Genomic DNA, 26458 nt, shown 5'->3' on the forward strand with positions numbered 1-26458 from the left:
GATCCACTACTACAAACTCCATCATCTTGGTTACCGAGACCGGGTAGTCTCCCAATGTTACCGGGAGTTCAATGGATCCCATACAAGCAATCCCCTCTCCTGAAAAATTGTACAAGGTCATTGCACAGGCTTTTAGGTCTCAAAGTGCGAGTCCCATCTTTTCTAAAGTGGCCTTATAGAGAATTTTCACTGAGCTCCCATTGTCTATGAGAACTCAGTGAACTCTCTTATTCGCGAGCTGGAGAGTGATGACCAGTGGGTCATGGTGAGGAAACTGAACATGGGACGCGTCATCCTCGGTAAAGTTTATCGACTGAGATTCAATCTTCTGGTTTTTTGGAGCTCTAGGTTCAAGTTCATAAGGAGACCTGTCCCCAATTTTTAGCTCTTTCACGTATCGTTTTTGGGCATTCCTGCCCATCCCTGCGGGATGAGGCCCGCCCAAGATGGTTATCACATCTTCTCCATCAATTGGAGGGGGCCTATCTTCTTCCCTTGCTCGAGAATTGTTGTTTTGGGCAGGTTGTGGTGCAACTGCCCTCTGGCTAGTAGAAGCCTAATTATTACTCTGATTTTTGACATACTGTCTGAAATATCCTCTCGAAATCAATTCTTCGATCTCGTCCTTCAACTGCCTGCACTCATCAGTAGTGTGCCCAGTGTCTCTGTGAAATCGACAGTACTTGTTGAAGTCCCTCTTGGACTTCTGATTTCTCATGGGGTCTGGACGCCTGAAAAGGACCTGGTTTTCATTAGCCAGGTATATGTTCTCCCGAGACTCGTTGATCTCGGTGTACACTTTGTACACGGAGAAATACCTTTCCCCCTTCTTCTTCTTTCCCCCTTCTGCCTCGGGGTTACTCCCTTCGTTCTTCTTTCTTTTGAAAGGGTTTTCTGCAGCAGGCTTTGAAACTGGTGGGTCCGCGAGGTTGAGGCGGAGTTTACGTTTATCGTTGTAGTTACGGGCTGAGAAGTCATATTCAGTGTTGACCTCGCCTCCTCTACATTGACAAACCTCTGAGCTCGCTTATTAAACTTGGTTAAGGACCTCACAGGTTTTCTCTGCATATCGTCCCAGAGAGGACTTCCTGGCATTACTCCAGCTTGGACAACCATTAGATGACCGCTGTCATCCATATTTCAAGCTCGGGCAACTTCCAAATTAAACCTCGTAAGGTAGCTTTTCAATGTCTCGCCTGGCTGTTTCCGAACGTTGGTTAAAGTTGATGCCTCAGGTCTCACCCTGATCATGGCTCTGAACTGTTTCTTGAAATCCTTTGATAGTTGATCCCAAGAAGTGATCAAATGTCTTTTATATTTCTCGAACCAGCTTTTTGCTGGTCCTGTAAGCGATGCTGGAAATAACATGCATCTGAGCTCGTATCCCACATTACTTGCTCTCATTTTGGTATTAAATGTACTCAGATGACTGTACGGGTCGGACTTCCCCTCAAAAGGTGGGACAAGAGGGATCCGAAACCCTTGAGGAAACGAAGTGTTGGAAATATGGGGAGCGAATGGTTCGAGCTCCTCGTCAGAATCCTCATCCCGACTCCGACCTTGCTCATTTTGTAAGAGCCTAAAGGCCTTTTCCAGTTGATCAATTCTTTCTTGAACCGGGTCCACAAGGGGTCTTGCCTGAAATTGGCTATCATTGATCACAATTCCAGGCTTGCGCCTTCGCAGGGGATCTTTGCGCCCATTTAGGAGATCTCTCAGGTCCGGGTTCGATGGATTACCACTACCCCGGTTCTGATTCAGATGTTCCCGCAGGTCGGAGTAGTTCCTATGGTTTCCAGTATTTTCTCGGCCTTGATCATACACGCTGACTAATGTAGTGTCTCCTGAATCATCACTAGCAAAGCTCGTTGCATGATTATTCCGAGATGGATCTCTTTCGTGCTGCCTCATCTCCGCAATGCGAGACCGAGACATTTGACTTCTTGTAGGCTGGGCACCTCTCTGCTCCCTGAAGGCTTCTCTATTTCCTTGTTTCCTCCCTGCACGCCTTTCCTCATCACCTTGAACTGGCTAAGCGTTCTTGTGAGGTGGTGAAGGGTATCTTATAGGCGATGGAGGGAATCGTATGGGTGACGGTGGCTGCCACCCATTTTGAGGCCTAGACGGTCCTGAGTTTGCCCGTGTTGGGTCGGTAACATTCTGCGTGTTACCAGGGATTTGAGTCCGAGCCTCTGTAGGGGCTTGTTTATTCCCAGTTCCTGCTGGTAGCTCCGCAGTTGAATTAACCGGAGCCCTAGCTCGAGTACTTCTTCGGGGTCTCGAGGGAGCAGATTGCTCTGCTGGTGCCGAAGGTTGCTCTGGTCTCCTTGTGGCAGCATTTTTTCCAGGTCGTCCACGAGGCCTGTGGGGAGGAACATGCACGTCCCTCGGAGGTGGGGCTTGGTTCTCATGTGGGGGTGGGGGTTGAGCTGTCTGAGCCTCTGCGGCTAACCTAGCCAACTCCTCGTTCTGCTTATTGGCCTCGGCCAACTGTTTTTTCAGCTGTCGGTTTTCAAGTTCCACAATGGGGACGTACCGTTCAGGATTATAGTACATGTCCTCATCCCTTGGGGCTAGAGGTGCTGGAGGTCCCCGAGAATCGGAGGACTCGATTCTCTCTTCAGTCTCTAGATTTACCATTGGCTGCTTCCCAGGGCGTCTTGGATAGTTTTCTTCATAAATATTTTGGTCATTCGCGACCATAACTGTTCAGGAATCGTACTGCTTAAGGCTATCAATGAAAGCACTAAATTGTTGACGTCGTTTTTCGTCAACTTAAAATATAGAGCACGTAAACAGTAAAATCTATGGCAAGAATAACACAATAAAACAAAGAGAGCTTTTTACATGGTTCAGCAGTTAACTCTGCCTAGTCCACGAGTCTTTGTTATTAGAACTTAGGAAATTTCTGGAAATTCTTCAGGGATGCATTCTCCAGAGGTTCTCTCAAGATCACAAAATCCTGGTCCTTTACAATGGTACATGACTTCTCTATTTATAGAGGAGATCTCATAATACTATCCCACACGTTTCGGGAAGTTACTTTGTATATTAATAAATTTAATGGCTTTAAAGCCTATAACTCTTATATACAAGGAAACGTCTCATGAAGACCAGGGGGCGTATGACCAACTAGTTAATATCCCTTTATTGTGGGGAAGTTACAACAATAAATATCTCTTGAATGCATGGAATGCGTCTCCTCAAGTGACCTATTAAGTCGTTCGAGATCAGCAATCAGCATCATGCCAGTCTAAGTCTCTGAGTAAATTACGAGTTGCATTATTTTCCCAAGACCAGCTCGGAGTGGGTAAATACCACCGAGGCCGCCTTACTCCGAGCTCACACTCATGCCAAGCTCGGTCCACTTGATCCAAGGCTGCCTGACAATGGATATACTCTGATTATTATGTTTTTCGAGCTTATAAGGACTTCGAGGCTACCCATCTTTGAGGTTGCCACCTGCTTTGAAGATTCGGCGTCTAGATTACGAACATGTATTTTAGCTATCGCGAAATCACACCTGATGGATCCAGCTTTCGAGGTCACAATCTCAAGTCTCGAAATCTGGGTGTAACAAAAGCATAATATAAAAGGTAACCAATCAGTAACATATTGCTATTGTAGCAACCAAAAAGTTACTTTTGAAAACTCATAAAAATGAAGAGATTGGTGCATCTTTATCCGTGTTGAACTCTCAAAATCTTTCTTTTTCAGTTTCAAGTAATATTATTTAGAATTTAGGTATATTTTAATAATGTGGTAAAGTATATATTTTGATGGTGTGGTAATGCGTGTTTTGAAAAACTTCCATTTCTCAATCATCAAAATGAGAATATTTATTGATCTGAGCACTACATGTTCGATCAAAATATATCTCTTTACAAATTCTTATATGATTGGAGAAGTTATTACATATTACGAAAAATTTAGTTAAGAACAAATTTCATGGTGAGAACATTTGGCTCACATTCATATTCTACCATCTTATAGAAATCTATTCGAATAAAAAAAAATCATTTTCAATTTAAACTATTTTGTTATCTTTTTTATTTTTTATTCATTACGAGTTGCACTTTTATTATTTAAGTAATATTTGACAAATTAGTTTAAAAATATATTTTAAAGATATTTTTATCAAATTTATTATCAATATTAACAAAATATTCTTCTTTCAAACGTTTATATATATCACATTAAAACAATAATATTTTCATATTAGTTTTTTAAAACATAAAATCTAAGTTTAAAAATATATTTTTAAATAATCTGCTAGATTTGACAGTGAATAATAGTCATACCAAACTAGAGTAAAATGACATTCTGCCACAAGAAAAAATGTACTCAGTGACTGCTGTGAAACAACAAACAAACAAGAACTAAACAAAAGAATCAGTAATAAGCAAGATAATAAAAACAAGATAACAACAAGAGTTTACTTGGTTCGGTTCAGTCTCATGAACCTACTCCAAGGGTCTGAACAGCCAAGAAATGGCTGATATACTTTATTCAATCTGAGTGATACAAAAGAGAGAGATTACACCTGAGACAAGCTCACAAACACCTGAGTTACAAACCCAGAATTCTTCTCTCAAAACATAACAAAATTCTCACCAAACTCTCTCACTAAACTCAGCTCTCCAAGAACTCTTTTTCTCAGCTTTTTACAAAGTTGTTCTCAATATACTAAACCTTACAGTATATATATATACAATAAAAAAGTTGTAATTAAAACATAACAGTCTTGGAGAGTGCACACGTGTACCAGCTTACTTATGTGGCTGAATCACTTTTCCAACAAATCCACCTTGATTTAGTCACATTAAGTAACACAAATTTAAACTGTGCAGATATTAGGGTCATTTTAGGTTTGTTTTAGAGATCGTTTTAGGTTGTGTTTTTAGTTATTTAGGATTGTTTAGTGCAGATTTATGCTTGTTTTCTTCTTGTTTCAGGTTTTAATGGTCAATTGCATAATATGGAGTGAAATGAGAAGAAACATGTTAAATATGATAAATAAGATGGATTTCGTGTTGATTGTGGAGTTTCAAGACATTATGTGTGGAAAATACTACATTGAAGATGCTCAACACACGTCATTTATGCTCTATAACGCAAGTCTGAGACTTCAAGCCGCATTTGGACCATGGTTTATTCACTTTCTGGAAACACTTCTAGAAATATAAGTTGTAGATATTTCTCTTATCTTTCCATATCTTTTTGAATCATTCAATTCTCAGTTATATAGAAGGAGTTATGATCAAAATACGATGAGCTGACGCTGCAGGCTGTTTGAAACGAGTTTCGTTCCATTCTGACTTTAGCGCTACAGCGCCATAATAAGAGCGCTACAGCGCTATTGCACCAGATTTTGAGGCATTTTGCCACTGTTAATAGCGCTACAGTGCTCCAGAAGTAGTGCTACAGTGCTAGTGACGCGATTTTCACATTTCTAACCACTTTTTGAATGGCAATGTGGTCTTTTCACTTGGAACGGAGGGAGACGACGGCTGAGAGTGGAGAATACCATTGGAGGATCCATTCTTGTGTTTTTCATCATCTATCTTCAATTTTTCATGTTTGTAATTGAATTCTATGACTGCTAGAATGAATATTATGGGCTAATTTCTCCTTTAGGGCTATTATGTGAATCTTTTGGAAACCCTTTTTATGGATTAATGCAGAATTCATGTTCTTCTTCATCTCTTTCAATTCCTTACAATCTGTGTTACTTGTGCAATTATTGATTGATCACCTCTAATTGTTATTTCATGAATCAAATTGAAATATGAAAAGTGAAATTTGATATGCTTTGATTGTTTGGATGCAAGTTCAATTTAGAATGAAAGTATCTAAATTGTTTGCCTATTTTTCTGAGTTGTGTGTTTAATTCCTTCTTCATGATTCAACTTACCATAGAAATATAGGAAGTTGTCATTTAGATTGAATTTTGTAAATCTTAACCAGATTATGAATTGTTTTTGCAACTTGTTCTTGAATAGGAAGAAGGGGATATAATTCTTGCATTAGGAAATAAAAGGGTGGAAAATAGAGGATCATAATTGTCCTAATTTCATTTTCTTTGTTATTTTGTTTAAATTTTCATTGTGCTTCGTTAGTATTCTTCTTTGTTTGAAATCTCTGAAATTGTTTGATCAAATAGAATTAAAAAAATTGATTGATTGGTAATTGATAAATCAGTCCTTGAGGACGATACTTGGTTTTTACCATATTATTACAAATTGCGACTGTGTGCACTTGCATAGCTTAAAAATTCGCAACAAGTTTTTGGCGCCGTTGCCGGAGACTATTTAATCAATATCAAATATAATTGATTCTTGATTCTAATTTGATTTGTATATATATATATATATATTTTTTATTTTATGTTTTTTTTTCTATGTTTGTTTTTTGTCTTGCGAGGAACTTGAGATGTCTCATATGCAAGTCCTCATGAATTTTTTTCAACACGATTTGGAGCCTTTATACAAGGCATGGTGGAGATACAAAGCTTTGCTAATGAGGTTCCCATACCATGGTTTGTCCAAAGAGTGTCAATTAGAGGTCTTCCTCAATGGGTTGAATGTCGAAGCGAGCGAATGGGTAGAAAGAGGAGATGGTATCGCCAATTTCTACCAACTATCCGTGGATGAAGCCTATTGGATGTTGGAAGACATGGCAGAATACAATGAATGGTTGTATTGGAATTGTTCAGTGACCAACAAAGGATGGGAGAGCACTTATAACAATATGGAGCCAACTTTTAACACTTGCACTCAAGGACCAAATGAGGAAATTTTGGATGATTTTCAAGAAGTAATTATAGAAGAGAAACCTCACCAAGCGGCTCAATTATGTTCAGTGAAGGTATTGATGATGGAGTATATGGATAAAAATGAAGCCGTAATTCAAAGCCAAGATTCATCATTGAGGAATTTTGAAAATTCAAGAGGGAAAGAGCAAAGTGAAGAGGTCAATTTGGGGAATGGTGAGGAGATGGAGCTACCAATGGAAGAATTTGAACATCAAATGGAGTCCTCTTCAATCCAAAGTAAGGAAGAAAAAGGAGAGAAAATAGTAGTGTCGAATGCTATCTCTACCCAAGATGTGGATAAATTGTTTGAGCAAAGTAGTGAAGAAAGGCTACATCCACCATCACACTCCATGCAACAAGTACTCGATCCTCAATATAGTGAACTAATGATAATGGAAAAGTACACATATGACGATCCTTATAGGCCACCACCATCTCCACCTCCATTAGAATCATTCCTTTGCATCCATCATGCTTATATTTCCAAAGAGTATTCTCTGGGTCGTGGAGGCCACACGAGGATTAAGACCCCACAGATAACACGATGGCTCAGTTATATGTTTTCAGTATGTTACGCAACACTTTGACTTATGTGAATATGCTAGACACGTTGCTCAATTTGCAGTTTCTAGATATGCATTTCTGTTATGCAAAGTTTGTTTTGGATAGTAGAATCATGAGTTGTAAGTAGCTTCCTCACTGAGCGTTATAGATCATCAGTTACTCTGTGTGTGTAGGTAAGGGCAAAGCTTAAGGAGTAGTGCAATGAGCTGGAGGAGATTCTTTCTGAAGTATGAATACTGTGAAACAACCGACCTGCAGGGTTGTCGAGGTTCTCTTAAGTTTTTAGCTGAGTCCAGTAACAGTTTTATCAATTTCATGTTTACTAGTTTATTTAATGAAAGCCATGTGGCTACAGACTATTTCTTAAGTTACGTTTAACTACATTTTGTTTTTGAAACTATGGGATCTCATCCAAATCCTATTTTATTTCAAAGTACTCCAATGTAAAATTTTCTAAAGTTTACTTTAAAGTTTATTTAGTTTTTAACGTCCAATTTTTACCAAAGTAGACCGTAAGGGTCTAGTTGACCCCGGATAGTCATAGTCGCGTTTCAGTGGGTCTAGTTAAGAAAAGTCGGGTCATTACAGTTATCAATGAGAACATGCAACAGTTCACGATCAAGCTGTGTGTGGACCTATTCTATTAGAATTTTTTACCGTGATGCTCTTTACATTTTCTTAATACACCTCTTGTATAGTATAGTATAGAATAGTATAGTATATAGTTAGTTTTGTATTTTTTATCAAAAATTATTTTTTTAAAACTTATTAAATAAAAAACTACTAAATTCACAGATTCTGTCTGCCTCAACAAAACTCGATGGGTCAACCACGATAAGCCTCGATAGGTCTAGAATAGTACTTAACCAAATTTTCTTCGATGTGACTCAACTTGCCTCAATAGGTCCAGAATAATACTTAACCAAATCTGCCTCGAGAGGATCCGATTGGCCTCGATAGGTCTAGAATAATACTTAACCAAATCTTCCTCGATAGAACTCGATTATCCTTGATAAGTCCAGAATAATACTTAACCAAATCTGCCTTGATAGACCTCGATAGGACTTGATTGGCCTCGATAGGTACAGAATAACACATAACGATATATACCTCGATATACCTTGATAGGACTCGATTGGCCTCAATAGGTCTAGAATAATACATAACGACGTCTGCCTCGATAAGACTCGATGGGTCCAGATTAAGGCCTATCGATGTAGACTGACTAATGTGTCGAGGCCAATCGTGGCCTATTCAGGCAAACAAGAACTTTTTTGTGAATAGTTATTTATTTAGATCAAAACCAACAAAGTATTAGGAGAGGTACCTGATTATAATAAATGCAACAAAATCAATTGAATTATTACAAAACATAAATTTTTAAAGCCTAGCCTTACATGACTTCCTATTGTGCCCACTACCACCACATCTGCTACACTTACGTGGCTTGATGATCTTTTCCTTGCGTGAAGCATAGTGGTTTGTCTTTCGCCTACCCACTTTTTTCTTCTTAGGCCTTCCTAAAGGGGTTTTTTCAACGGGGACGCCCACAACCATATCTCTGATGTGATCAGGGATTACCCATTCATCCTCGTTCCCAACATGGTAAATAGTTTCATTATAAGTTTCCCTCAATGCCTCGATTCTATAGTAAGGGGAACACAATGAGTAAATGTTTATGCTTCTTTTTCTGGCTGCAACAAAAATATGTACACAGGGTATCCCAATGGTTTGGAACATGCAATAAGAGCATGATTTTATGGTCAAGTTCTCATCACCATTACCATCGACCACAAGAAATTCATGATGACCAAGGACCACTATTAGAATTTATGAAATCACTCAAGCAACATGCATAAATATCAATATTTCAATACATAATCTCAGATCCTAATCATGTTACTAAAAGTGGTTCAATATAAAATCCTAAATCATATATAAATCATTTGCTAAATCAAAGAAGATGATGAACATGAGAGCAGAAGCACTAACTTGAGGTTATTGTTGGAGATTGTAGAGATGGTTTAGATCTTCCTATATAATATGTATCTCTATTAGAGAAGAGTCTCTATTTTCTTCTTTGTTAATGGGATAACAGACATAATAGAATAATACATATATATAGGGGACCATAACCTTAATTTATAATTAGTAATTTCCAATTTTGCCTATTATAAAATTAAAAATTCACTTTCTTATTTCTACACATTAAATTCATGACACTTTAATACCCTATGATATTTATAACATAATTAGTTACTTAATTGTGTATCACTTTATAATAGCATTATACATTATACATATGTGCCCATAAAATAGGATTTTGATCCAACGTCCATTGCTAATTAAATTTTGAGGAAACCCTTTTCCTTCAAACTTTCAATAGTTTTTTACACGTTTAATAATCGTGTCGTGTTCATGTTTACATTAATCGTGTCGTGTCATAATCGTGTTGACCCGTTTAATGATCGTGCTGTGTCATAATCGTGTCAGACACAATAACACAAATAGTTTGTATAGGTTTTATGATTTTTTTTCATATAGTTATGATTAATCGTGTCATAATCGTGCTATCGTGTTCATGTCGTGTTGACTCGTTTAATAATCGTGTCGTGTTTGTATTTTTGACACGTTTAATAATTGTGTCATGTTCGTGTTTACCTTAATTGTGTCGTGTCATAATCGTGTCGACACGAATCTGACACGTTTACACGAATTGTCAGCCCTACCTGAGACCATTGTTGGAGATTGTAGAGAGGGTTTAGATCTTCCTATATAATATGTATGTCTATGAGAGAAGAGTCTCTCTTTTCTTCTCTATTAATGGGATGATAGACATAATAGAATGATACATATATATAGGGGACCACAACCTTAATTTATAATTAGTGATGATTTCCAATTTCGCCCATTATAAAATTAAAAATTCACTTTCCTGTTTCTACATATTAAACCCATGACACTTTAATACCCTATGATATTTATAACATAATTGGTTACTTATTTTTGTATTACACTTTATAATAGCATTATACATTATACATTATACATATGTGCCCATAAAATAAGATGTTGATCCAACATGCACTGCTAATTAAATTTTGAGGAAACCCTTTTCCTTCAAACTTTCAATAGTGTCCCTTAGAGACACCTCCAATGGTGTGAACTTAACTCCCAAAGTTAGTGCTTTCTCCTTTGATACTTGGGCTCCTTCCTCAAGAGGGTAAGCTTCACATCTATCATGCATATATAACAGAGCCACAGATTAATTCATCAATAAGAGAAGAAATATAGATTATCTAATTAAATGTACGTGAAAATCATGCAATAATATTATATGCTTTAAATAATATATACATACACATGGTGTTTTAAATATATGGACTACTTCAATATATAATAATATGATGAAGCTTACTCGTTAGAAATGGTCAAAGTGGGATAGAGTTGTCTTAAAATGTTTGCAGTCTCAGACATGTGTATATTGTATCCAACTAGACAATATCTTCCACTGGCTGAAGCCATCTCAAATGCATGAATGTGTGCCATTGCGGTATCTCTAACATCAACACAATAATGAATCATGTTGGGAAATCTTGCTTCTGCAACAAAAACAAAAGCATTCAAACCTGTTGTAACTATTCTCTTAAATAAGTATTATATATATATATATGTGCATGTATATATTGTATGACTTATTTCTATATATTGACTCCTAAAATCGATGAGAAAATGCTAAGACGCACTATTGATGGTCAACACACCACAAAGAAGTGACATTCCGCTATTGGTGCAATCCAATATAATATCAGGTCTACACATTTAAGTTTAATAAGTATTATGAAGTATCGCTAATCAAACATAGAGTATTACCTCATGTAGTGTTGGATACCTTAAAATTTAGAACGGAAACACTCAAAATTGATCATTCTCATATACAATGCAAGTATTATATAGGAATAAAATTGCTTATATAGGAATAAAATTGCTTATAGGGTATTACTATATAGTGTAAAATGAGATTGGCCGGTCTATTTATGTCTCTATATTTTTAAGAATAGAATGTGTTTTTTCTTTTTAGTGAAATTTATATCCAATGATGTAGAATTAAGAATGTTAATTAGATAATGAAATGAAATAATTAATATAATAATAATGTACCTTTTATAAGATTCAGAATCATTTCCACAGTTGAATTAAGAGTTGGTTGTAGTAATGGGCCAATCACATATCCTGGGTTAAGTGAAACCAAATCAATCCCATTTTCTTTAGCGAATTTCCAAGCGGCCTCTTCAGCTAAGATTTTTGAAAACATATACCAAAGCTGCAGCAATAAAATTCCTTCAGTAGACCTTAATTTATTTATTTGGATTCAATTAAATTATTTGATCAATATGAAAAAAAATATGACTTTAGTCAATATTAGAGTTATGACTACTGGGCAAAAATATTTTAATTTTAAAAAGAATTATAATCAAATAAATTGACTTATTATAATCGAAAATATTTCTTTTATTAAAATCTATAAAAATTTATAATCTTGAATTGACTTATTATATATAAAATATTAAAATAATAAGATACTAATATATTAGCTCTAAGACAATATATAGAGTATGTATATAAATAATATATAGAGTAGGGTTTATACATTTTTGGACCCTGTATTTTTTCTCATTATCTGTTTGGACCCTGTATTTTGATAAATTATTTTTTGGACCATATGTTTTGTAAAATAGTTAAAATAGAACCATAAACCTGATTTTGGTCAATGTTTTGTCAACTAAAATCACAAATAATTTACCAAATTAATAATTCAGAACAAAAATAAAATCATTCTGCTTAAAAACTGTGTTTTTATTTTCAATTTTTTCTTCATCAAAATTGAGTTTATGATTCTATTTTAATAATTTTATAAAATATAGGATCCAAAAAGTAATTTGTTAAAATACAGGATCCAAACAGATAATGAGAAAAAAGACAGGGCCCAAAAAAGTATAAACTCTATATAGAATTATATATAAGTTAGTAATTATAAGACAAATAATATGTTACTAAAATAATGTGAGAATCAATAATTAGTCTCATAATCAACTACCTTTGAATTCTTACAATAAATTGGATTTGAGAAGCAAGTCTCATCAACTATCATATCTGTACTGGACGGCGGTGTCCCACTGAGTATAACTGTAGCCATAGAAGATGTTAAAACTACCCTCTTAAGAGAAGCCACTTTTGCACATGACCTCAGAACATTAAGTGTTCCCTTCAATGCTGGTTCAATCAGTTCTTCCTCAAATTATTATTATTATTATTATTATTATTATTATTATTATTATTATTATTACACTACTAGTAATATATGTTTTTACTACTCAGTATACAAAAACATTGAAGTAAAAGCATTTGTAAACTTTTTTACTTCACTTTTAAATTTGGCGCTAAAAATAATTAGATACTACTTCGTTTTCTTTAAAAAACAAAATTAAAAATTCAATTGAAAGAGGATCATGTTTGGTTGCATAGGCCTATGACTTCGGTTTAGAGAGAATAAAGATGTAAAAAAAGAGTCAAGTCAAACGCGTCCCTTATTAGTTTTTGGTAACTTTCTAATGTAATTTTTACATAAAAACTGAAGTAGAAAGTATCCAGTCACACGAGGCAGAGCACCCTTAAAACCCTTTCTTCCACACTAACGACACATAACCCTCATCTTCTCCTCTGTTGAAACCCAAAAAACTCCCAAAGACTCCATTGACGCAACCGTACGGCACAACTTTTTTCTTGAATCAAATTTTTTTTTTCATTATTTCTTACAACTTTCCTTCATTATAAAACGAAATATAACCTAAAAATCCTTCTTCTTTTTTGTTTTTTAGAGGAAAAAATACATTTGGCCGTGGGTATTTTTTCTCATGGGTTATTGGTGTTTCTTGCCGGATTTTGACCAGATTTTTGTCATTTGTAAGGTGTTTTGAGCTTCAAATACAGGTATGGATTACTAAATCATTGTTTTGATGATAATTTTTTATTTTTCCATGTTTTTTTAATTTTTTTTTATATTATTCTGAATTTTATAATTAGATTTAGTAATATTTTGTAACTTTTTTAATTATTTTTTTATTTTAAATATTGTGATAAAAATTTGGTTTATTATATATATATATATGTATATTAGTAAATTTTAGAAATTGTGACAAGATGAATTTTCTTTTTAAATATTTGAAAAAATAAATAGCTTGAAGATGATCAAAGTGTTGTTCATTAGTTTCTATAACTAGTTTGATTTATTTTTTTTATTTAGTGGTTTGATAATTAATTATATAGTTTACTAATTATGTAAGTAATGTTTTAGTAGGGTCGTCGGTTGAGTGGTGACTTTGTTCTTCATTTCGGGCGAATTAAAGAGTAATATTGAAGGTTAGTTATTTTTTAATTTTATTTATATTACTACAAGATTTATGTATAAAGATAAGGTTAATTAAATCATGCATATTGGATTTAGTGAAAGTTATGTTAGAAAATTAGTGAAGTAGGCTCTGGGAAATTTGCGTGTTGTGGTGATATAAGGATGGATTCATTTATACTTTATTATTGTGTTTATTTGTGTTGTTTTTATAGGAAATTATGAAATTTTGGAATGCTATAGAAACAGAGGATACTCTGTCGAATTTTTTAAAATTTTAATAAGACTAGAACCTAATAATGATGGATTCATCTATGCTTGATTATTGTGTTTGTTTGTATTGATTTTATAGGTAATTATGAAATTACAGTATGCTATAGAAACAAAGGAAACTCTGCCAATTTTCTTAAAAATTTTATAAGACTAGAACCTAATAATGATTGATTCATTTATACTTGACTATTATGTTTGTTTGTATTGATTTTATAGGTAATTATGAAATTACGATATGCTATAAACAAAGTAGTCTTAGTTTCAGTGAACCCATCATTCATGAATCATGAGTCAATCTTTATAACTTCAGAGGATGTAGAACAAGTTGTTACTTTACATATGATTGGAGGCTCAACATTGATATTCGCACTAAGGTATCCCTTCAACTAATTCTTTGGAATTATATGAAATTTAGAATGGTTATGAGTATTGCTCTATGATCTATTGCATATTTTCATAGTAAATTAAATGTTTACAGGTTTGGGTAGCTATATTTATAGAGGAAATTCTACCGAAATTTTTCAAAAATATTTAACACTTAAGAAAATTTTACAGATGCATTTGGGAGTCTCTATTTCCAAATCAGCGTGTCTTTTACACGTTTTTTGACACTGAGCGTCTTAGCATTAATAATGCTAAAGATGTAGAACGATAAACCATTGACTTGGCAAATTGGTTGATGACCATGAATAGAGTTGCTCAACTATACTTTATACCGTGGAATACGGTAAGAAATACTATAAACTTTTCTTATTTGATTATTCATATTAAAAATATAATTATTTTATTTAACATGCTTATTATTTTAGGGAACATTGGATGTTGGTGATTGCTATGCCAAAAGGAAAAATCGTGTTCTTTGATCCACTGAAAGCACACAAACGTCCTGAAGAAATTGATTCAATGATAATGAGGTAAGTTTTAAAATTTTAAAAATATTTCTTACTACGCAACAACTATTACATGTTACAACATTTTAATAACTTTTGTAATTTTTCTTTTTATATAATGCATATTATAAGGCTTATTCCAATGAATTACTCGGCAATCCTACAAAGATATTCAATGTTGCATGTCCAAAACAACCACAAAATCATGAATGTAGTTTTTATGTGTTGAAGTACATTAGAGTTCTTGTACGGGCATCAAATGCAATGGAAACCCTAAAAGAAAAAGTAATTTTATTTTTTATAACTTATTTTGGTATCGATAACCTATAAAATAATCAATGTTGTTATTAATTAATTTATGTTTATTAATTTTACAGTTTGATGGGAAGAATGAATATTGTGAGATTACAGACCTCTTGCCAATCCAACACGAATGGTTAGGTCGATTGATGACATACTTTTATTAGTAAGCTTATTTTGTTTATGAGTTCGTTTAGTTTTATGTAAATGTACTAATGTTAAGGCTAGCTATCTTACTTAAGTACTTGTTTTTATGCTTATGTATGACATTTCTAATTAATGAAAGTTAGCATATTTTCATTCAAAAAAAATTCATAACTAATTTCAATTGTAAAAATATAAATAACTATAAATTATATAATTAAACCATTTAAAAAAAATTAGGGCAAATATATATATAAATAAAATTGGGCCATTTTAAAATAATAAAAAATTATTATTCCAAAAAAAAAAAATAGGGGGGGGGGGGGGGGGGGGGGGCTTTCTACTTCGGTTATTATGTAAAAATCGAAGTAGAAAGTGGGGATTCTACTTCAGTTTTTACGTAATAACCGAAGTAGAAAGTGCCCAGCAAGGAAGTGTATCTCACTTTCTACTTCAGTTATTATGTAAAAACCAAAGTAGAATCCCCACTTTCTACTTCGGTTTTTACATAATAATCGAAGTAGAAAGTCTATTTTTCAGTTCAATTTTTATCTACTTTTTACTTCGTCCCGAACTACTGCGGTTGCGAATTTAAGTAAAAACTGAAGTAAATCCAACATAAAAACCGAAGTAAAAGTCATTTTTTTGTAGTGTTTTTTTTTATTTTTATTATTATTATTATTATTATTATTATTATTAGGTCAAATTATTCTAAATATATATATATATATGAAAGATGTTAGTGTGAAAAGAACAAGAAATATATATTTGTATATGGATGGTAAACCTTTTAGAAAAGTGAAAATTATTTATATATTTAAAAAGTTTTGTATATTGAAGTTGTTTGTCTGTCAACATATAAAATACATTGTTGGAGAATTAGCTCACAAAACAGAGGACATGTCATCAACTTCTATTTTAGGCAATTAATTTGGTTAGTTTGTTACTCTCTCAGATCAACTAACTCCAAAGCCAATAAATAGACCACAACACTCTAAACTCGAGACACAACTCAACACCTTAGATGAAACTTTCTAATTTATAATTCTGTCCAAGAAAACCAGAGTAAAGGAGGGTTGTAAATGGAACACGTGTATTTGATCATGTAATTCCCAGTGTGAGATTTATGTAATTGGTGTTAACCACCATAGCCGTGTAAGGTTGAGTTGCAATCTCAGTTTGTAATGTGCTAATTTTAGTCAATAAAGATCATTCAATTCTCCATTGTTTCAAGCTAAGTATTCTGGTTTTACGGTTTTTGCTATTCTTATAAAATTTGCATTAATGTGTGTTCTTAATCATTGTTTACTGATCAAACAATTACTTTATTGGTGAATAAATTTCACTACATACATTAATATTTATATATATGCTATCTAAACTTAATTGGATATGATAACAGAATAATAGATATAGTAATTAATTAAGTAAAACCTGTGGATCTTTGACTGTAAATAGCACAGGGGATGCTGTGTGGAAAACACATTCACAATCATCAACCACAGAGTCAAAGGATCCTTCCTCCAATAAATTTGCTTTAGACAGATGAAGTCTTTCCTTAGCTCCATCAAGTGAAACCAAATGTTCTGTTTTCTTAACATCGCCTACACATATTATCAGATATGAGATCAAATTAATCCCTTATATACATATTATAATACTTTTCTTGGATAAATAATAATAATAAAGAAAAAACACTGTAAATTATAGAAGACATACTAAGATCACGAATGGAAGCTTTGACAGTGTAGCCACGTTGTAGCAAGAGCTTGACCAGCCATGAGGCTATGTAGCCGGAAGCCCCAGTCACACACACCACCTTCCCTTCTCCGATCATCTTCTCCATATCACAACCTTATATAATTAGCACAATACTTTATTTTTGCTCGTATAATTACTTAGGTGATGATGTGAATATATATATATATATTTATATTTATATAGCTTTCTACAAATGATAATAGAATCTCTAAGTCATATGTCATCGTTATATTATGTAGTGTTGCTATTTGTAACCATTTAAGATGGTGGCATCTTGTAATGAATATCTTATAATAATTATTAAATTAAAATATGTGAGACTCGATATTAGATTGCACCAATAATAGTATGTCACTTCTTTGTGGTGTTAGACACCACTGGTGTCTCTTAGCAATTCTTTATATTATAAATGTTGTTATTTGACATTTTAAGGTGTACAATACCACATAAAGTAGCACACTATGATTGATTTGCGAAATCTCATTATATTTATTAAATTTAAATGTATGAGATTGAATATTATATTACAACAGCAATACGTTTGTTGGAAACTCCATGTCTTGCGTGGTGTAGACGTAGTTGTCTTATACTGACTTTTGTGCTATATATAGGCATGGTTAATGCACATTGACATTGATTAATGTTGATACTGATAAGGTACGCAATCGAGACATGAGGTGTACCATGTTTTTGGCAACTAGCACTAATAAAAAAAGAGCTGTGCTATTTGTCCCGACTAGGAGCACAATCACGGGCCAGCTGACCCCTTGCAATTGGATGTTTTGAAAAAAATTCTGACAAAGTGCAGTTTTTTAATCCATCATACCAATAAAATGCTGCCAAACCAGCTCAGGAAAAAATTCAATCGGGATACAAAGTATTTTCCATAAAAAAATGGCTATATATGTGTCCACACTAGGTTACGAAAAACATATAAAGAGACTGTTAATAATTTAAAAAGTAAAAAACAAAACTGCCCTAATTATAGTAATAAAGCAAGAAGAGAAAATAAAAGGCTGAATTAATTGACAAGTACACCTACAACAATGTAGGAAAACACATCGAAATAATAACTTGTTTTGAAAAAAATCTGGTAAAGAAATATACAATGATTCATTATTTACTCTTGGGAAGTATTAATTCGATCTAAATAGAGTAAATTAAGTTCAACGAAAAATAAAAATTGGCTAGATATTTTAATTGAATAAATAGAGAATTAAGTAATTTTTTTTTTTACAAATGACCAAATACTAATTAATAAGAATAATAAAGTACAAAAGTCATAATATTAGGTAGAAACTTCCAACCAAATAACTTCATTTCTATCTATGATGTATGTCTAATATGAAATAAATACATGCAGAAAAAAAGATAACAATGATCTAAAATTATTAATAATATAACTCTGTTCTAAACGAGAAAATTAATGGAGTTAGCAATTAACGTCCGACTCAATGGAACTAAAGAAGAGAAACATTTAAAATGCAAAAGAAAGCTTCCACTTCTATAACTTCATGATCAAAAATAAAAACCTCATCAACAAGGAGCTTAGCAAATTTGAAGAAGAATCAAGCAGTCTTTATTATTAGTTTTAACTTCAAATAAAGAAAATATATATCAGTGGTAGATCAAAATTAAATGAATGATGAAAAAACATAAGAAAATATAAAAACTACACTACAACAATTTTATTATTTAATTACATTAGATGATAATACATTTTAAAAAATGTTACCGAATTATGTTAATAGATAAACATTTTATTAATTATTTAGTACTATTGCTTGATATTAAAAAAAAAAAGATTGAAAAAATACACAGCTCTGCTTCACTCTCTCTCTCTCCCATTTCTCCTCACCCGATTCTCTCTTCCATTTCTCCAATCTCTCTCATGGATTTCTAGCAATCATTCTTGTGATCTCAAGCTCTCATCAACATCAGCATGGATAGGTACTTCTACAACTTCATTTTTTACCGCTTCATCCATCTTTTCCCCCAATTATAAACCTAATCTTCACTCTAAGTTTTTACTGTAATTTCGTTTTTGATTTTTTCATCATTGATTTAATTATTCATCAATCATATTTTCTCTTTATTAATCAATTTATATAAGTTAAACTCATATATATATATATAGATTCCTTTTTTAAATGTTTACATATAAGTTAAACTCATATATATATATATGGAAGACTTAAAATAAGTTTTTGATGAGGAATGGTTATAATGATGATGAAAATAAAAAAATTAAATATATAAAATCTATAATTTCGAATTTAATAGATTAATTAGGTAATAAACATTAGTTAGAAATATAATTGTCACATTAATTATTCTCATTAATTTCAAAATGATTTTTTTTCTCATGGAATGGATAAAAGGAATGAATCAAAAATGAAGAAGGAATGGAGAATGAATATTAAATAAGACTTTTTTTTATTCTTTAATTAATAAATATGTGACTTTCATGTCATCGGGTAGCCATTCCAAATGTTTGAAAAAGTCAAAATTTATTTTTAGAAATATTAATTAACAATTATAAATACGAACCATTGATCTTAATCTAATGATTAATATTAAATAACTATCAATGGGTAGTAACCATTAAGAGTGTCCCCATATATATATATATAAATAGAAAGAGAGAGAAAGAGTGAATATAGGACATATCTAGTTTTGCTTGCTGTTTTAAAGTATATATTACTAAGCTTTAAATAATGCATTAAAGGTGTTTGACAGAATGCTTCAATGAGATATATGAGTAATTGCTTGTAAATGAGTAAATGGGATTCTTGGCCTTGAATCCTTTCTTAATTTGAATTTGTATGCTTCTTAATTTGGCATTGAATTGTGAGATATACAACACTTTTTTTTGTTAAAAATGATGTTTAAATACATGGTTGAGGACACTTGTTTCTTTCATGAAGGGTCTTCTAGTACTGTTGTAGCCAACAAATCCCATGAAAATAACTAGTAGCTACTCTGTCCATAAGTATAATGTCTCCGAATAACCCAACACTACATTTACAATATTCCTCTGTTTACTATTCCCTATGTCTTGTTTGGTCAGTAGATAAAAGGACCCCATACATTTCTTGTTTTGCAATGAAGAGAAGAAAAGTAATTTGTGTGTTGCGGTATGAGAAACTAGTACACAGATAATTACACATATGCACACACATACACGCTTTAAGCAGGCATGTAAGTGAGTTTATTCCCCACAATAATTCTGGTGGATGAGTTGGCACATTGATTATAATTTTTTCATTAACCTATAAACTATTTTTCTTTCAAGATAACAAATGAAAGTGGTGTCAAGAACTTTTACTCTGCTCTGGGATAGATTTAGTACCAAAACTAATATAATGTCTGCTTCTATGTTGGTTTTCTGCTAGCATGAACTGAAGTCTTTATAAAGCATATGCAGGGATTTGACAATTGTTATTTAACATTTGAAATTGCAGACAACCTGGCTGGGTTTGAATATGCAGGGATTTGACTATAATGTAAAGAAATATTGATGAATTTCACAGCCAAGCAAAGAAATTTGTATGGATTCTCAGTTTTCATATCCACCAGGACATAACTGTTAACTAAAATATATTCAATAGGACCCTGTTAATAATCACTATTCTTTGCTATGATTATTTGTGTGTGTGGTGCACAATGTTTTAGTACTGTTGTAAAAGCAGCCAAGAACAGATGACACTGCATCTATTTTTGTTTCGTTTTGGCAAAGTTTGCTTAATCACTCTCAATGCATAATGAGTTTCTTAATGTTTGACAATTCAGCCCTTAAAGAAAAGCTATCAAGTCCTTAAGTTCTATAAATAGTAGCAATTAGTTCCTTATTATTTATTTTTTCACAAATTTCATAATTTATTAAGAAAAAAATTATTTAATCCTAAACTTTAGAGATCATAAAAAACAAGGCTGATGGCTGCATATATAAGAATATATCATCACCTTCCCCTCTCTGATCATCTTCTCCATATATCACAACCTTATATAATTAGCACAATACTTTATTTTGTTCTTATAATTACTTGGTGATGATATATATATATATATATATAAACATAGATAGATAGCTTTCTATAGATGGTAATAGAATCTCTAAGTTATATGTCATCATTATATTATGGATTTTTGTTATTTGGCACCTTAAGGTGCCTACAGTTAGTTAGCGATATCTCATAATAATTATTAAATCAAAAAGTGCGAGGCCTGATATATACTGGATTGCACCAATAGCGGTATGTCACCTACTTGTGGTGTTGGTCACTACTGATGCTCCTTAGAAATTCTCTACATTATGAGTGTTACTATTTAACATCTTAAGGTGTCCAACATCACATGAAATAAGACATTAGTTTGCGATATCTCATAATATTTATTAAATTTAAATATTTGAGATTTGATATTAAATTACACCAATAATAAAATTACACATCGTTGGTGTTACATCACATGTTGTGCGCGGTGCAGACGTAGTTGTTTTATACTGACTTTTGTGTGATGGGTATGGTTAATGCACATTGATATTGATTAATATTAATGATATACATCTCCTCGTTTGCGTACCTTGTCACCTTTCTTTCCTATATCTCTGTAACGTCACATGCATTCGAACAATTGAACTGTTTTTGGCTACTAGCACTAATAAAAAAATGGAAGAAAAAAAAAACAAAACTGCCCAAATTTTATATAGAAACAAAAAGAGAAGAAGAAGAAATAATAATAAAGCAAGAAGAGAAAATAAAAGACTTAATTAATTAACAAGTACACCTATACAACAATGTAGGAAAACACATTGAATAATATAACTTGTTTTGAAAAAATTCTAGTAAAGAAATATACAATGATTCATTATTTACTCTGGGGAAGTATTCGATTTAAATAGAGTAAATTAAGTTCAACGAAAAATAAAAATTGACTAGATATTTTAATTGAAAAAAATAGAGAATTAATTGATTTTTTTTTTATAAATGACCATATACTAATTAATAAGAATAATGATGTACAAAAGTCATAATATTAGGTGAAAATTTACAACCAAGTAAACTAGTTTTCTATCTTTAATGCAAATCTAACATGAAAGAAATACATTTGGAAAGAAAGATAATAATGATCTAAAGTTCCTAATAATTCAACTCTATTCTAAAAGAGAAAACTACAGAAGAGAAACATTTAAAATGCAAAAGAAAGCTTCCACTTCTATTGTTGACCCTCGTTTTGGTCAACTGACACGGAGTCGGATAATTGATATGACAAAAGGTATTGAAGCAGATCTAATGGAAAAACAGTAAATAACACAATCGATATTATAGTGGTTCGGCCCCAAGAATTGGTAATGACCTACGTCCACTTAAGCTATTATTAATATAGAATCTCAAAGGAATGATCAAAGAACTAGGGTTCTTCGAGTTTCACAGACCTTAGAGAGGAAAATAATACAATGATAGCTCGAATTCTCTTGTAAGGTATGAACTCAAAATCAGCCAAAAAGTCCCTTCCTTGAGCTATTTCTCTTTATTTATAGGCTCAAGGAAAATCAAATGAATTAATTACAGATATTCTTTCCTAAATAATCGGATACTCTGGAAATCATGGGAGACAATCTCGGGTATGATCATAACTGCATAAGATTTTCTCGAAATATATCGAGTATACAACCAAGCTGGTCGTATATAAAGTTCAAATGTTGCATCATAGGAATCTCTCTAGTCGATGATCAAACAAGACTTCCACCAGGTGTCAGCCACGTGTTGAAAACGCCTGCCACGTCACCTATACCTGCTTTTTGTATAACATTTGCCCCCCAAGTTTATTTATTGCGACCAGCAATAAGTAAACTTAGGAAAACAATTGTTCATATGCCCCACCAAATCTGTCAGAGCCCTCGTGCGTTTTTGAAAACCGTGACCTAATTATGTCTAATCAAGCATTTTCAGTTTTCAAGAAACCATTCCGACGGCTTATACACTCCCCCACGCTTCGAAAAAGGGAAAGTCATGATTGCCACTTTTTGTTACACTTCAGCCTCTATAAGTAACCTCCTCATCTCCCTTATAATGTTTTACTCACCATTTTCTGCCAAGAACTTTCAAGAGCTTTATTCCGGAGCCCAGAATTTTGAAAATTTCAGACGCCCTGCCGAGGATCTTTCAAACTCAAAGCTTTCATTTTTCTAAATCTCCACCCTTTGCTCAGGTAATTTCTTAGTCTTTTAAACTCTTCGTGATGCCATGCATACTGCTATTGTGCTCTGAAAAAAAAAATTTGCGTTCTTGAGTAGTAATTTGTGAGGATTTTGTATAAACCGTTTGATGCTTGATAGGGTAGTGTATTTTTACTTTATATAAGTTAGGAGTTAGTTTGATAGTAAGGATCATAGATTTAGGGCGTAAAATCGACGTAAAAATTCGATTTTTAGGCTAGTTAAAAAACTGGGTTTTTCCCGCCCCTTAGGAGTTGAAAAAGCTTCTTTTCAGAAAACTTTTTACTTTCCTTTTTGATTCGTTTTTCAAACTGCTAGCATAAAACTTAGTGTTCGGTTAGAATGCTGCTGGTCGATAGACGCGAGCAACGTTATCCCAACTTCCCACATAAATTCCCAAGCTATTCGTCTTATCTCCTCCTTTGTCTGTTTGCAGCTCATATGCAAGACCCTTGGGGAGGAGAAAGACCCATTGAAGACGACCTCCTAACTCAGCTGCTTGAAGGTGAAGAACATCCTTCTACTTTGATACCAGATATTCCTTTCTCTCACCTTAACCCAAATACTTCTTCAGTTCCGACCTAGAAAATGGCTCGTACCAAAACTAAAGCTCGAAAAAGAAAAAATCCCAACACCTCCTGTCAGCCTTCTGCTAATACCCCCTCGACCAGTGGTCGAGGAGAAAATATTCCTGATGCCAATGTGCAAAGGCATGCCCGACCTCGACACGCTACTCAGCCGGATGTCGAGTGGCATGTTGTCCCTGAGAGTAGAGTGACGATTAGGATGATCGCCAACTACTTAAATAAATACAAACTGACAGGGGTGACCTTGGTCAAACCTTCCCTCGACCAAAGGGCTAACCTGCCTGGTGGGGCTTACAGCGCATGGTCGCGGTTTCACATTGAGGCAGGTGCCACTTTGCCTCTTCACTAATTCTTTCAGGGGGTGGCCAACTACTTCGGAGTTGCCCACTTCCAAATCACCCCGAACGGTTATAGAATGCTCACTGCACTCTATATCCTGTATAGCTAGAAAAATTGGCCCGCCCCATCGCCACATGAGGTCAACCTCCTATTTGACCTTAAATCCAACCCCAACCAAGAAGGCACGGGGTTCTTCCATCTTTGCCATCAGGAAACCGGGTGCACTTTCCTGACTGACACTACCCATATCTCCAATGTGGGGAAGTACCACCAGGAGTATTTCCTTACGCCTGACCTGGTCGCAGACAACTTGGCTTTCACCCGAGGAGGTAAAATTCTCACGTCACTAGCTTCTTCACTTGGTGCTTCTTCACGTGACCAATCCCAACTCCAGGGATGGAGTCAAGGGCGGCATTCTTAGCCAGCATGTTGAATGCTGATAAGAGTGTCAAAAATTTAGTTACGGAGGCTAACCTTAGGTTGGCTGGCCTCTTGAATCCCCAACCAGCGACGAGTGGACCTTCGGCGGAAGACGCCCATGCCGAAGTGGAACCCGAGCAGCAGCCCCAAGCGTCTCCTCCGCGGAGGAGAACAACTAGGGTTACAATCAGGGAATCTGCCGCCACACACCAAACGGAGAGGCCCTTGGCTCCTAAGGGAAAAGGAAAATAAAAGGCTGCCGAGCCTACCGAACTCTCTGACGACTCGTCGGATGATAATGGTATATCAATCTCGCTTTTAAACCATTTGCCAATTCTCTGTCATCTATTCGATGGGGACGGCAACTTTAAGAATGCTCCCTTCTTAAATTCATATTTCTTCCAGGCAGTAGGTAGTTCAGTAAATAATGTAGCGACCAATAGTTGTAGTGCGGGTACTTTACTTATAATCCTTTTACTTTCATTCTTTTACCATGCGCGACTATTTAGTCTTACTGTTCGCGTTGTTTCGTTTTGTGCAGATATGGACTCCGATGACGTCTTTGAGCATTATAAGGCTGCTGCTACTTCTTCTGGCCAGAAGAAAGATAACAAGAGGGCTCGAGGGGAGAGCAATAAGACTCCCTCGAAGAAGGCTCGAACTGACGATCCTTCAACCACTACCCCCTCGAAGGATAACTCACCACCTCCACTATCCTCCGAGCAGTCGGCCTCCACTCCTGCCGACCAACAGCCTTCTCCTAAGGCTCCTAGTAGGGAGGCACTGAACATCCAGTCTGAAGGATCCCTGCCCAGCCTCGTGGTTAGCTCTGCTAGGGAGAGGATATACAAACTCTCCAAGCATAAACACAGCCAGGCAGCTATTACTGATACCACCACTATGGAGGCCGACCAAGTCCTCAATGGAGGGCTAATGAGATAGTTAGCGTAAGTCAATTCCTGCTGCTGTAACATTTATCTTTTATTACCCTTCTTTACTTCATACATCTATTTCTATCTGTTTTCAGGGGCTGCTGACTCTAACTGCTTGTTGGCACCGTACTGGGTCGCTGGTGTCTCAGGGAAGGAACTTTGATTCCAGGCTTGCCGAGACTAAGCAAGCACTCGAGGCTTCAAATATTGAGCTTGCTAAACAGAATGGCGAGCTGCTCGAGGAGAAGACGGAGCTGTCCAGGCAGAAAGATAAACTACTCGAGGACAAAGCTAATCTGACTCAGGAGCTGCTGGCTACCCGGGTCACCTTGAAGAAGGCCAACAAGACCAAGGAAAAGTTCAAGGAAAGCGCCAAGCTCAACTATCAAGAATCTGTGCAGCTCGAGCTTGATCTGGTTGCCAGCAGGCAGGAGCCGAAGGAGCTCGAAAAACGAGTGCGGGAGCTCGAGGAGGCCGGGGCCAGGGATTTGAAGAAGTATAAGGAGGCCACTCATCTCTGCTTCTATGAATTCTGGAAGCATAACCAGGAGGCTAACTTCAACTACCTGTCTGAACGCTTGAAGAGGACTCTGATGGTGCAGTGTGCCATCCGGCTGGAAGAAGAAGAAAAGGCCAAAGTGCCTGCATCTCCAGATATCTCACTGGCAGGGGGGATTGATGATGTGGATGCTGAAGCTGGCCCTTGCGCCGACCAAGGCACTCCTTAAGACCCTCAGGACCCTCCAGCTCCTTAAAAATTATTTTTCTTTTATCTCAACTATACGACCCACAGGTCGTACCATAAAGA

General features: G+C 34.5%; 1 protein-coding gene across 1 annotated transcript; it reads right to left on the minus strand.

Moving 5' to 3' along the window:
• Positions 1 to 10268: 10268 nt before the first annotated feature.
• Positions 10269 to 17271, minus strand: LOC133829707 (phenylacetaldehyde reductase-like). Its single transcript, XM_062259477.1, has 6 exons — positions 17111 to 17271; positions 16826 to 16995; positions 12477 to 12671; positions 11540 to 11702; positions 10797 to 10980; positions 10269 to 10614 (listed from the first exon to the last, which is right to left on the minus strand). The coding sequence occupies exons 1-6, from the start codon at positions 17235 to 17237 to the stop codon at positions 10473 to 10475; spliced, it is 981 nt and encodes a 326-aa protein (XP_062115461.1). The 5' UTR covers positions 17238 to 17271; the 3' UTR covers positions 10269 to 10472.
• Positions 17272 to 26458: the final 9187 nt, after the last annotated feature.

This window comes from Humulus lupulus, chromosome 4 (assembly GCF_963169125.1).
Source record: "Humulus lupulus chromosome 4, drHumLupu1.1, whole genome shotgun sequence".
Lineage (NCBI taxonomy): Eukaryota > Viridiplantae > Streptophyta > Magnoliopsida > Rosales > Cannabaceae > Humulus > Humulus lupulus.

Excerpts from the sequence above, each read along its gene's own strand:
- LOC133829707 (XM_062259477.1), bottom strand. The coding sequence starts at position 17,237 with ATGGAGAAGATGATCGGAGAAGGGAAGGTGGTGTGTGTGACTGGGGCT. Across the intron at positions 12,672-16,825 it reads TTACAGTCAAAGATCCACAG|GAAGAACTGATTGAACCAGC; the intron begins GTTTTACTTAAT and ends TAATAATTTGAG. Across the intron at positions 10,981-11,539 it reads GATTCTGAATCTTATAAAAG|AAGCAAGATTTCCCAACATG; the intron begins GTACATTATTAT and ends TTTTTGTTGCAG.